Source organism: Colletotrichum graminicola (assembly GCF_000149035.1).
Source record: "Colletotrichum graminicola M1.001 genomic scaffold supercont1.100, whole genome shotgun sequence".
Taxonomy (NCBI): Eukaryota; Fungi; Ascomycota; class Sordariomycetes; order Glomerellales; family Glomerellaceae; genus Colletotrichum; species Colletotrichum graminicola.
The window spans coordinates 18,213-31,615 of NW_007361104.1; the positions used below are offsets into that span (position 1 = coordinate 18,213).

The window sequence follows — 13,403 nt, forward strand, 5'->3', positions numbered from 1 at the left end:
AACCAGGTTTGTTGACGCAGACCACCTCCGAACCCACTTCTTCCAAGTCTATCTAGAAAGAGCCATGAACACGCAACATCTCAACGCCCCCCCTCCCCGGAACGCCTCGCTCAATGCCGTGAAATCCAAGAGCACCAATAATTCCTACCGCCAAGCTCCCTTCGTGCTTCATTCATCATCCTCCCGCACAAGTCCAACCCTCCTGTCCCTCTCCTCCCTCAATTGCTTATCCTCTTTACCCAACAACATCTTCTCCTCCACAAAGGCCGGGTCGCTGGTACGGAACTTTTCTCGCATGATACCTGACTTCGCCGTGATCTTGGTCACTGAGTTATGTGGAGACCGGTCTCGTGGCGAAATAGATGATGCCGGCCAGAGGATCCGCTGCGCTTCTTCGTCGCTCAAAACTGGTGGCGATGGAGTGTCAGAACCGGGCGCGCCTTCGTAAGAGCGTACCAACAAGGACGCTTCTAATAACGAGGTGCCTTGTACCGCTGGCGTCTCCGAGCATTCGACATCTTCATCCTCCTCGGGAATGTTAAAACTCTCCTCGGCATCTCGTATGGCTTCAGCTTCCGCCTTGAGCGCATCCGCCTTCTTCTTTGGCACTTTATCTTCACTCAGAGAAACCCCAGCGAGAGAAGTCAGTTTCGCCAAAGTCATCCGTCGATGAGCTTTTATAAACCTTCGCATGAGAAGAAGTTCGTTCTCCTGGAACGTCTGATAAAAGCCTCGGTTAACCATCGCTGCGGCGCATAGGTCGTCTACGCTGTCGATACTGCGTAGTATTTTCAATCGTAATTCGTCTGTCAAACAGTCTTTCGCGTCCTGTACCTTGCCGGGGTGTTTGGGTCGTCCTTGCAGAACGGCCTGCGGCTGCTTTGACCGGTGCCGAGACAGAGCCCAACCATGAGCGCGTCTGCTGATGTCGTGCAATGTCAGACCCGAGACGCTATTATAGATGTCGTTGATTGCCGCGCGGAACTGCGGTGTCGGATCGCAAACCCCGCCTTTATGCAGTACCTGTGGAGGACTGGCGATCGTCCGGAGCAGGTCAACGAGCTGAGCTAGACTCCTGCGAGGCGTCTGTTGGGGATTATCCAGAGTACCGAGCACAAATGGCTTGATGATTGTAGACAGAAGCTGCAACTCCCCGTAGGCGAGCATGAGCCAGCCGAGGTTCGTTGCATCGCACCAATGGCTTCCTTTAGGACACCTGGGACTGCGACTGAACACCAGCGGATCGATGGGAGTTGATATATGCGCAGACGAGCCCGGGCTAGGAGAGCGGGTCCTAACCTGCGGTATGCTGAGTCCATTCGACAGGTTTGGTGCGTCGCCTTGTTCAACGGCTTTGGACGGCGGGTGTCGTAGATATTCCTGTATTGTATTCACACAACACGCATGCACTTGAGCCATTTTCGCTACTCTCAAATTCCAAATCTTGTCCTTGATCTTCTGCGGCCACGGCAAGCTCTGCAGTTCTTCCTCGTCGACAAGATTGAGAATGGCAGTCTTCGACATGCGCATGAACAATTGCCGAAGCCCAAAGGTGTAGCTGATGAGGAGCATTCCTCCAGGCATGTCTTCACTACCTTTGTGGATCCATTGAGGCAACCATCGGTGCTCGACAACCAGCTCTAAGGGCGAGGTGCACCGATATCGTAGACAAACCTCGGCGATGGCAACGAATTGCTCGAAAGATATTTCCCGCGGAACCTTGTCGTTGTGCATATGTGCCGCGTGGAGGAGAATGGTGAGAGCCTGTTCCGAGTCGTGCTCGAGCTGCGGCATGCGATACAATCTCGCCTCGGTCCCGTCGTCGCAGATGTACGGCGTTGGAGGGTGTGCCAGCTGATCAGTCATGTCTTCGTCGTCATGAATCTCCACTTGGGCATGCTCGGTAAAAATTCTCTCAAATATAGGAGAGGTTTCTGAGAGTAGGAATGAAGACACGCGGAATCGTAGAACTGGCATGGACTCGGCTCCAAGATTCGCAAACTCGAGAATGGCATTGCCTCGGGGCGACACATTGTGCTCTTTCACAGCCCTTTCGTCAGAGACGCCCGACTCCCCTAGCTGCAGGATGCGAGTGATGGCAACGAGGTCTTGCTTGACACGATCGTAGTTCCTGAGCCGTATTATGTATCGCGGGAAGAAATCAGGGCTTGCTGAGAAAGTCTTGTCGATGCTGGTCTTTCTCATCTGTTGGATAGCAGCCGCACGGAAGTCTCTGTCCTGGAACAGGGACTTCACCATGCTCGGCGTGGCATCTGGTTCGTAGCTCGTGTACGTTTCAGAGAGGGTGAGCTCGAGGGCTTGTAGCAATGATTCGATACACTTTTTCCAGTCACGGACGGCCAATAGACAGTTATCACGAGTTGGACCGGAATGTTGCCCGCAGCTTTGCCCTGTTGTTACTTCTGAAAGGCTCTTCCCACTGGAGGAAGATTGAGTGTCCATGGTCGCTGGACTGTAGGGTACGTCGAGGGAGGATCCCCGCGATATCCCTCTGCCGTCTGTGCTAAGCGTGTTCGTCTGCCCGTTGTCTAGCGGTGTGTATGTTGAAATGCGCAGTAATGAACGACATAACGTCGCGTGATCTTTGACCTTGGTATACTCCTTGAAAGCAGCATCGGCATCCTTGTTAGAAAGTGTTGAGCGGACCCGTTGTGTTGACTGTTGGATTTGCCGAAGGTTGATCTCCGAGTCGTTGAAGGCGAATACGGAGCTAGACTTGCGAGACGAGGCCCGATCGGACGACTCTGCGAACCCAAAATCGTCGCCAGGCTTCTGTTCTCGGATCGTAAGCATGACTGGCTAGATCGGGCGGCCCGTCGCCGGCGCCATCGCAGCAGGCATGCTTGAGAATAAGAGGTGAAGAGGAAGAAGGAGCGGGATGAGAGTAATTGGAAATACGGTGAACGGAGCTCTTACCAAAAGCGTGTCATCTTTAGTGGAACCAATGGTCGAGATCTTACGCAGAGCATTGCTGAACCGTCTGATCTTGGGCGACGTTGAGGCAACATCACTGCGGCTGCGTTGGCGTCCCGTCATACTGGTTTAGCTGAGAGCCAAGTATGAAGCAGGGGCAGCGTCCGAACTCAGCAGTCGAGTACCTACCAGGGCCGACCATCTCCATCAATCATCGAGCGGGGGGGGGGACAGCATGAGTAGGGAAAAGCTAGCACTGGTTGAACGGTTCGTCACTCTGCCAATACTGGGAATAGTAGTAGCCTTTGGGGAGCAGTATGGATGTCGAGAGATAACACAAATACCTATCACATGGTCGCAGGCGATGGATCGCTTCTGCCTGGAAGTGCTGCATCCCGGCGGAGAAAGAGAAGCACGAGAACGACTGGGGCCCAGGTGGATATTGCATTTTGCCAAGCAGGGACTTCTTGTGTTTCATTGGAGGCTGACCCCTGGAGTAAGGCTGATTGCGGGGTCGGAGAACCGTGATGATGACATAATCTTGTTTGGTATGCATGGAACCCTTGGCATTCATTATATACCTCCCCCCACCAGGCCGGCAGGAAGCATCTTCAACCATGGCCTCGACTCTGCCAGGTCCTACAAGGTATAGACAGACAGGACACTCGTTGGCTTTTAAAATCATTTATTTTAACGCTTCCCGTCTATTTTCTTACACTGACACTAGTCATTGACGTCTTTTTCCGCTCCTATAATGCGGCCTTGATGGCTTCTTCTGTTGCCTCTCTCCAAAGACACATGTCCAGCCTTTCCCCGCCGGCCGGGGTATGTCATGACAATCGCAGCCGTTCTACATACAGCTTTAGACCATGACCATCCACACGCTCTCTCTTCCTCCCATCCTCTCCGTGTATCCTTTTTTTACCCCCATGGTATGATTCTGTTGACCAAAAGAAACTTGCTGACACATGCCCGAACCGTAACCCATTCCGAAAACCGTTGCCGCAGATGCAATGAGACAAATAATAGACCTTGCCGCCCGAAGTAACGCAACAGACCCTTCCCCCCCTCTCACACATGCGTTCTTGATCGGTGAAAAAGACGACTGAGGCAAGACAACGGCCTCTCTGTTTTGGATGCTCGAGTTAACGCTTCACGTCGCCTGAAGCCCGACTCCCCTTCCTGTTTTGCAATTCGTCGACATTCCGGTGCACGATGAGTCTCGCACACTTTCGCTGGCTTCGTTTTTCATTCAAAATTGGTTGAACCGGGCCATCGTCGAGCAAAGCGGGCTTGTTGATAATCGAAACTGCGGAAGGTGCTTGTCATAGCACCCAGTCCAACCTCGCATCCGATCCATCGCCTCCATTGTTTTGTGCATCTCTTCTCGCAGCTGTCCATGGGCATAAACCTGCCAGGTACGCATGGCAATGCCTGACTCCTTCACCTGCCCCGCAGTTTATGTTCGATCCAGAATACGAGTGTCCAACATTTTGTCCGTGACCAAAGCCGACGACGGAATGCCAGCAACTTGTGCCCATGCAGTTCTTCATCACACTGAGCCGTATCCAAAGAAAACAATGCTAGCTTTCTGTCGTGTCAAGGGAACCACGGCGGTGTGCAGACGAGTTTGTCAGTTCTCAAGGCATCAGCCGCCCTTTCGGTCCGCCTCGTGCTTGGGCGGCTGCTCTCCCGAAGCGAGCCCACTGCCCAGGTTCTTGACGTCCGCGCCCTTCTTGCGACTTTTGGTTGCTTTTTGCCACGTACCATCGGCGCCATGGCTTTCGCTCTTGACGCCCCGGGTGTGGCCGTTCTCTCGAATGCCATTGACCCTGGGTGATTGAGCCGGGGCCTGACCAGACGTCTGCGAATGCGACTGAGGTTGCGTTGCTGCTTGAGCTGAGCGCTGTGTGGCTGCTGACAACCGTTTTGGTGACTGCGCCGATGTATGAGCTTGCTTGGGCTGGTTCACAGTTGATACCTTGGTTTCGTTCCCTTTATGCCCAGGAGCAGGTGGATCGGTCTGGACCTTGGGTGTGGCGTTCTGCGCAACGGACGATGACTGATCGGCTCTCGGCGGATAATCACCCTTTCTTATGACGGTCGGCGAAGGAGATCGGGTCTCGTTGATTGGAGAAAGGTGCTGAGCGTCGATGCTCAACTGGTGACCGTTCATCCTGTTGTCCCGGGTGGCGAGGTCGAGTGGCGCTATCACACCGCTTTGCTGCCTTGCCATGGCTCTCTGGCGCAGAGATGTCTGAGTGCCATTGACAACTTCCGGTTGCACCTGCGTTTGCGAGGCCCACCCATACTGGTTCATTGACATGAGCGCGATTCTGTCACGGAAAGAGGGATCATCGACAGGCCGAGGCGCAGAAGAAGGAGAGGTCAATGCTGCTGCCGCTGCTGCGTTGGTGGCGGTCGGGGTAGTGGTACCGTTAACAATCAGCGGAGTCCGCTCGGAGACTGGAGTCTGAGCTGGTTCAGGCCTGGTGGAAGACTGGACATCGCCCTGTTCAACAGTAAAGCCACTGATACCAAGCCCTTGAACCTGTAGTGACTGCTCCTGGGATGGCCGCCTTGACTCATCAGTGTTGGAATCAGCAGCAAGTCCTGTTGGATCCTGACGTTGTAACGGCGTGGAACTTGTCCGCAAGGATGACCCGGTGCCATTGACTACCAAAGGTCGTGAGGCCGTCCGAGGTCCGTTGGGATTGACCGCAGTTGTTGCTTGACCCGGTGCGGCTGCGGTGCCGCTCGTGGAAAAGGCTCGAGCATGGCCTAGAGGAGAGGGCGATCGCGATGTTCTTCGCATTCTGCGATCCAAAATAGTCTGCGGGACTTCGGTTGACAGTCTTCGACGTCCCTGGGCTGGCTGTGTCGTGTCGCTAAAGGCAATAGCATTGGGAGGACCTTGCGAGCGCGCCGGACTAGATGTGTCTGAAACGTAGTATCCCAAGTAAGCTCCTTCGTCCGAGGCTGGCGACTTGCTCGCAGGGTGCTGGGGGGCCTCGTCGTAAACAGCATCACCAGGAATGAAGTTTGGGATCGGAACTCCATTCACCTGTCGTGCAGGATTCGCGCTGCCATTCGCCGGGGTGCTGGTCCCGGGATAGCCTTGACCCTGCTGTGTTGCAGGAGCGGAACGTGAAGCAGGTTGCGATTGCGACCTCAACGAACTTCCAGAGGTCGAAGCGCCAGACTCTGTTGTCGCCGAAGATCTCTGGAGCCCTCTGCGATACTCTGGAGTGGCGGCCGTTGCAGCAGTAGCCGGCGAGGAAGCATAGGCAAGCCCGGACTGGCCATAGTAGGCGGCAGCCATCGGAACGCCGTACATGCTGTACCAATCCTGAGGCCCGGCGATGGGAGCACTGAGTGGAGGGTTGTCGAACGAGTTGGTCCTAGGGCGTTCTGAGCCTTGCTGCGATGTCGAGGACGAGCCTTGCATCCTCTGGGCAGCATGTATTTGGGCAGCCATCTGAGCCTGGACCTGCTGGTAAACCTGGGATTGGGTGTAGAGCTGGAACCGGATGTTATTCTCTTGCTGTAACTGGGCGGCCATGGCTGCACCTACAAGCGCGGGGTATTGTTGATGTGACTGAGCCTGCTGCGCGTACCACGCAAGCTCCTGAGGAGTCATTGCCACCGAAGGCATGTACATGGTGTTAGTATCATAGGCTACGCTTGAAGAGGCTCTTCGGTTCGAGTTCGTATTCCGGTGGAAGTTGTTGGTGTGCCGTCCTCGGTAGTTCCCACGCCCGCCTCTTCCGGAATTTTGCTGAGAAGAACTGCGAATCATGACGGGTCGAGCTTGTGTTGGCGGCCGTTGGAATGTCGGTGTTTCCTCCTTGGGGTAGACATACTTCTCGCAGCACTCATCCAGCTTCCCTTCCGAGATGAGGTCGAAAGCTCGCCGCAACTCCAGGTGAAGTCCGCGGAAAGAATATTCGTCTGCAGTATTGCCCAGGTTGCGGATGGTATTGAATGGCTCCTCCACACATAAATGGTTATTAATGCCGATGTGCCAGCCCTTCTCCTGCTTCGTCACTTTTCGTCCGAGACGGATCGAAATGGCGTTATTGTCGTAATCGAACTCGTGCGCGTAAAAGCGAAAGAACTGGAAAAGGAGCTCCCCAAGCGAGGCCTTATTCTTGTCGCCGAACCCACGTAACTTGTCCAAATCGTCCGCAAATGCACTTTCTTGTCCGCCTCTCTTAGGTAACCGCTGATGCTGTCGCTGGTGAAGTGAAGGGAGAACCGGGGGGTCACGAAGCTGCAGGAATCCGATAATCAGGCAGATCCACGTGTACGAACTGAGGGTACCGCCAAAGGCTGGTTCGGTTAGCAAACATTGACACACCAGAAGCCAGCACGCGGGAAGCCATACCAGCGTCGTTGACGATCCTCTGCCGCGTCCAGTACTTGACGATCATGGCCAACGGCCGCACACGCGGATCGATTTCTACGTATGTTCGGACCATCCTTGTGTTCTCCAACGCCAGGGTGTTGTTCACATTCATGTCGCAGGCGAGGCCGAGTTCGGGGTCCCAAATCTTGACAATGGGCACTTTCGCGGCGGAAATACAGACGACCTTCTTCATGCCCTCTGTTCAGGTTTCGTTGATTAGCGAATGTTGAGAAACCAGGAGCATACGACATACTTCGCGCCAGCAGATCTGCAATTATGCAAACCCCCTCCAATTCCTTCCACGGCGTCGTGATACAGATGTCGACTGTTTGGAGCGTTAGCGTTCAGCACACTGGAAGGCGAAAACGAAAAGAAAAGAGTGAGATGGCCACGAACCGTCCGAGTCGTCCGAACACAGCAAGTTGCCAGATGAACCGAATAGATTCACGCGGATGTCATTTCCAGGCCATTCCTCGTTGAATATCCTCTCCAACTTAACGACGAGCTTTTGACGGTTCTCCTCGACTTTCGCGGTCGGTGTTAACCGGTCGTACAATTTGCGCATATCTGTGGTCAACTTCCGCTCCTCATCTTCTGACAGCTTGCTCTTGACCTTGTCCAGAGTCGTCCGCTCCAGCTTGTCGCTCCCTATGCTATAAGGCATTCTCCTTTTCGAGTTCATTTGGGACGTCTCATACTGGCAACCGCCCATGAGTCGCGGAGGCAGAGGTCGTAAGGAGGGGAGGTTGCTGTTTGTCTCCGAGTAGGCAGAGCGAGGGGAATGGTTGTTCGTTGCCGTAGGCGATGGCTCTCGGGACTCGAATGAGAAGTTTCTAGCATGCTGCTGAGGAGTAGAGGGCATCGAGTTGGAGTGAGACTGTCCATTACCGGCCCGGGCTGCAGGACGGGCGGGGAGGGGATGAGAAAGCTCCGGTTGTCGGGATGACTGCTGCTGCATCTTGGGCGGAGCGTCCTTGCCTGTTATGACAGCGCGATCGCCTTTCTCTTTGTTCTGCACGGCTCTATGCCCATGGCCTCCTTGGGTGCCCTTAGTCGCGGGGTTGTCCTTGTTCGACACCTTGGAGGAGGATCGGGACCGAGGGGCCGCCTGGATCTGAGGGGTGGCCACCGTCGTCTGAGGAAGCGCTTGGGGTTGTTGCAAGCCGCCTCCTCGTCCGGGAGAGACGAGATTGGTGTAGTGTAGCAACTGCGCCTGGTATACGGAGGCTTGTTGGGGAAAGAGAAGGGGCCAGAAGTCTAACTGGGCCGGGGCGCGGGAGGCGTCGGGGAAGTAGGAAGCCGAAGTCGCCGATACTATCGTGGGGGTTTGGATCCAAGGAGACGTTGGATAGGTATGCTTCGATTCTGTTGTAGTGGCCCGACTTTCCATGGAGTGAGACCTGGCTCAACTTCCGTAAGGAGGGTGGACGGGAGGAGGCAGATGCGGGCGCAGGGCGTCAGCGGCGGCGGAGAGAGATCGAGAGCGAGATCTAGGAGCAGCCAACCGGGTCTTCGCAGGTGGAGCAGAGCTGGCAACGACGAGGGAATGCGAGGGTATCGAGGGAATATAAAAAAAATAAAACGAGTCGATTGCTAGAACACGATTGGGAGAGGTGGCCACTGTTCGAGGAGGTTGAATCTCTTTCTCTTTCTCTCTCTGGCTCCGAGTCTGTTTCTGTGTCGGCGGATGCGCGTGCGGACGAGGGGAGGTTTGGGTGGAAGAGGGAGTCGGGAAAGTTGGGCAGTTGTTGAGCCGTTGCTGGCACAAGTAAAGTGCTACTAGAGACGTGCGAATGGACTGAAATAATCATCTAGGTCCAGACACGGTCTGGTGTGGTTGGGTGCAGCGAGTTGTTGTGGCAGAGAGCACTCTCCTTCCTCTTTGCAGTCTGCGTCGTTGTGCTCTGGGGAAGAGGGAGAGAGTGTCGTCCACGGCAGGAGGCGAAAGAATGGGTGTGGAGTTCAGATTGGGAACATTGACCCAAAAGCGACAGGAGTGGGCTGGGGGGTGTCCTCGGGCTGTGGACCGTGAAATAACGATGGGGGGCAGACACACAGAGAATGTGGAAAGGGTCTAAGGGGCAGGGTAGATGGTAGGTAGGTAAGGTGCACCACACGTAGTTGCCGCCACGGATTTATCTGTGAGGAATTGTGATGCCGGACTCTGCACTCTTGTGTTATTCTGCCACTTACTGGTCAAAAGCAAAGTAGAAACGAAACAAGGCCGACAAGAGGTCTAGCAGGTGATTATTCAGAAAAAAGTGAGAAAACAAAATGATGTTCCAGAAGTGAGAGAGTGAAAGTGAAGTGTAAAGGGCAGCGTTTCGTTTGGGTCGCAAGGAAGGAAGGTACCTGAGTCCAAGGAAGGCAAGGGTGTGTGGATGAAGGAGGTATCTGAGTACGGTCGTGGTGTATGTACCCCTTTACGCGAAAAGAGTGCGGCACTGGGGAGCGAGGTAGGTAATAGGTATTTTGGGTATTTTGGGTATTTTGGGGGGGATGGATAATAGCGAGCAGGGGCAAAGGCGAAGTAAGTGGTAAAGTACCTAAGTAGGTGCCCAAGGAGCGAGCTAAGAGGGCGAAGTCGGGGAAGCAAATCAAGGCGAGGCGAGGTCAGGTCAGCGGAGGTAAAGCCGGACGTAAAGAAAGGAAGGTAGGTGGTATGGATTGCTGGCCAGTTGTGCTGGGCATGTGTGTGGTGTGTGTGTGTGTGTGTGTGTGTGTGTGTGTGTGTGTGTGTGTGTGTGTGTGCCGGGTACACGTTCGCCGCCCAGATCGCTAGGTACACTACGAGGTACGCACTGTAAGAAATTAGAGACTAGCACCGTAAGGACAGAGGGTAGTAGCGCCTTTCCTTGAGGGAAATAAAGTGAGGGGTTCGGCAGACGGGAGGGAAATGCCGTGGTAGCAGCAGCGACAGCGACAGGCACTGCAGGGTCAGTTAGAAAGTAGAGTGTTTGACCGATGTGATGGACAATCTAAAGAATAAAAATAGAGTAACAAGTAAAGTGATTTGAAGAGTCGGACACGGTGCTATCCGACGTGATTCAGCACAGCGCAGTTCGGCGAGGCGTCACAAACTATTGTCGGAATGGGTGGAGTAGATATCCTATCTAATTGATTGCTGGTCAGCTCAACTAAGGTAGGGTAGCCAACTCAGTCTGATGTGGCCTTGACGCGCTTTAAGAGAAGGGAGGATATCTGGAATAAAGCAGGCACACGTTCAATGTAGGTAATTAATGTACCACAGCAAGGTTTCTGCGTACAGTCGGGATTCGATGGCAAGGGCAAATAGGAGAAAGCTAGCAACAGCACCAACATACCTAGCTAGGTACGTGGATTGCCAAACCAACCCAGCCAACTATCTTGCGGACGGCCCCGGGGGATGCAGATTGGATTCGGTCTCAATAAGGCCAATGAAGAGCCTTGAGACGGAGAAGATCTCCCAGATACGAACAGAACTAAGTGCATTTGAGGCAGCATCAGTTGGGCTGTTGGTACCATGGCATCTCCCAACGACGCTCGCTGTGAATAAGCCAAGGAAAGGAAGGCATTTACCCTCACCTCACCCTCGCACCTTCCTTCTTCGCTGGACGTTAAGTACCTAGCTAGGTAGGTAGTAGGTAGGCACATAGGCACCTGTGTGGTGGTAGTGCTGGGTTGGATCTTCTGGATCTCTCCTTCCCCATTGCCGTTGCTTCTCTTGTCCTATTCGCTACATGGCTACCTACTACCTGCATTCTAATCATCATACTCGACCCTGGCCTCCTGCTCAAGAGGTCTCCGTGTCGACGCGTCTGCTCCCCTCGCCCATCGGTAGGCAATCTTGAAAATATGGGAATCACATTACCGACCCGAGTAAGGAGGTACATTGCCAGCCCCGCATCCCTCTACAGCGAGGAAGCGGAGAGTAGGGGTCATCTGTTATGCCATGCCGATATCCACAGTGCAGGCACGGAGCGCGCGGGCAGGGGCAGTAGTAGAAGTGGGGAAGACGACACGCTCCGGACGCAATTTGGGGCCATTTACGGATAGAAGAGAGGGAAAGAGAGGGGAGGGGGGCCATTTCACAAAAGTGCCCCGTCCATGTCCCGTCGCAGTCCTGGCGGAGTCTGGTCGCTCGACAGTCGACACACCCATCCTGACTGCGCCTTGCCGCTGTCCACAGGTGCGACCCCTCAGGATTTTTAGTGGTTTCCTGCCCAGACATCCAGAGCAATCCAGCCTACATAGGTAGGGTAGTGTAGGAATCTTTGGGTTGGCCGCGTTTTGGTACCAACTCCCAGTTGCCATAGTGTACCTGTACATACATACCTAGGTAGCTAATTCTGGCTACGTACAAATACAGGGGGTAAGGGGGAGACAGACATACAGACAGACAGACATACAGACAGGCGCTGCGTCCCTCCGACCGTTACTGCTGGGTCTAACCAGCTCCTGTGTGTCGGGGTATGACGTCGGAGGGCCGGCGGCCACTGGCTTGCTAGTTACCTATTTTGTTGGAACGGGTCCCCTTCAAACAATGATTGTTTGTAGTCCTCCGAGCCGAGGCGTTTGCTGGATGCTGAAGAGGAAACTTGAAAAGAAAGTAGGCTTATGCGTGTGCGTGCTGTCACTATCCCTCTCCCTCTCTCCCCTATCCCCCAGTGAAGGGGGGGGGGGATTACTCTCACATTTGAACTCCATGGTCATCAACAGTTCACCAATGTGCTGGGATGGGTGTGCCACCTCAGTAGGGAGGGGTCATGTACCTCTTCGTTAGTAAGCTTGTGGCACCAGCTTCCATGCACTTGAGCCAATATTCCAGCGTGAGGCATTTGCCTTACCTATTCCCTCGGAACGTGGAATGGGCCCTGCCTTCCTCATGTCCAGTGTTATGGTCTTTCCCCTTCTCCCCTGCCTCCCCATGCCCCCCCATGGAAGGAAGAAGGAAGAAGGAAGGACGAGAACCGGAGTCTGTGGTGGGGTACGGATACCCCATACCTACTTCGCCTGTCTTTTCCACCTGCGCGGTGCACCTGCATCTCACCCTGCCATGCACGTACCATGTACACAGATACATTAGTTCGCGATTACGGATACATAGTTGTCTTCTTCGACGGGGGAGAGTGGGAGGGGAGTCTCCGGCACGAGATGAAGGACGACGGCCAGAACGTCTTCGAATGCGATGCACACCGGTTATCCGCATAGGACATCCCTAGGCCTTCTGAGGTCGGTTTGGTTATTCCTTTTTTCCCCTTTCCTTTTCCTATCTCGTACTCCTCCTATTGCATTACATCACCTACACATCTACAACCCAGGTAGTCAACGCCTCGTGCTGTTTTGTCCTATCTTGTCTCGTCTCGTCTTGTCTCGCGGCCTGTCACTTCTCCCTCTTATTTTATTTCTACGGATGTTCTATTTCCTATCGCTCTCCTCCCGCCCCCCTGCCAGCACCATCTAATTGCACCACCGTAAGATTATCAGGGTCCCGATACTATGGCCACCTGAATGTCCTTCCAGAGACCCAGCTGGCAGTGGAGACCGGCCATGAACATCCCGGTCAGCCAGAAAGGACACACGATAATGCCTATCGAGACTGCGTACGGATACCACAAGGCCTCCGAGAGCCCTGTCAGACAAGGCACTTCGACAACCCCCCGACGGCAACGTTCCAAACCTATTCCAAGCCGGGCCAACAATGAACGAGGATCCAACCCGCTGCCCCTTGAAGTTCCCAAAGCAAGCCCGATCGTGTTCGCACATTGCCTCTCTCCTCTCCGCAGTCACCCCGATTTTCTCGACCGCCTTCTCGTAGTCTCGGTTCCTTTCGGGGAGGGCATGGGCATTCACCATCCCCGGTCACCCCCTTCTCCGTGCGTCTTGCCCATGGCCTGCCATCGCTATTAGGTATGAGCCAAAGGTTCAATAGGAGTACGGAGTATCCGTAAAGGCACACCCTTTCCGATACCCGTGCCGATCCGGTCGTACACCGAAGCCCTTGAAGGACTACGCCATAAGCCCAGTGGCCCACATCAGCTTCTTCAGCGTTCCTCTATCTCATGTACGCTTGTGGGTCGGT

The 13,403-nt window shown here is 54.3% G+C and overlaps 2 protein-coding genes across 2 annotated transcripts; both read right to left on the reverse strand.

The window, feature by feature from the left end:
• Positions 1–168: 168 nt before the first annotated feature.
• On the reverse strand, positions 169–2,814 carry GLRG_11648 (uncharacterized protein; the record flags this gene model as incomplete). The annotated part of the gene is made up of 1 exon (XM_008102332.1): positions 169–2,814. The coding sequence occupies one exon, from the start codon at positions 2,812–2,814 to the stop codon at positions 169–171; it is 2,646 nt and encodes an 881-aa protein (XP_008100523.1).
• Positions 2,815–4,582: 1,768 nt separating this feature from the next.
• On the reverse strand, positions 4,583–8,732 carry GLRG_11649 (uncharacterized protein; the record flags this gene model as incomplete). Its single annotated transcript, XM_008102333.1, has 4 exons — positions 4,583–7,266; positions 7,322–7,540; positions 7,596–7,667; positions 7,739–8,732. The coding sequence occupies 4 exons, from the start codon at positions 8,730–8,732 to the stop codon at positions 4,583–4,585; spliced, it is 3,969 nt and encodes a 1,322-aa protein (XP_008100524.1).
• Positions 8,733–13,403: the final 4,671 nt, after the last annotated feature.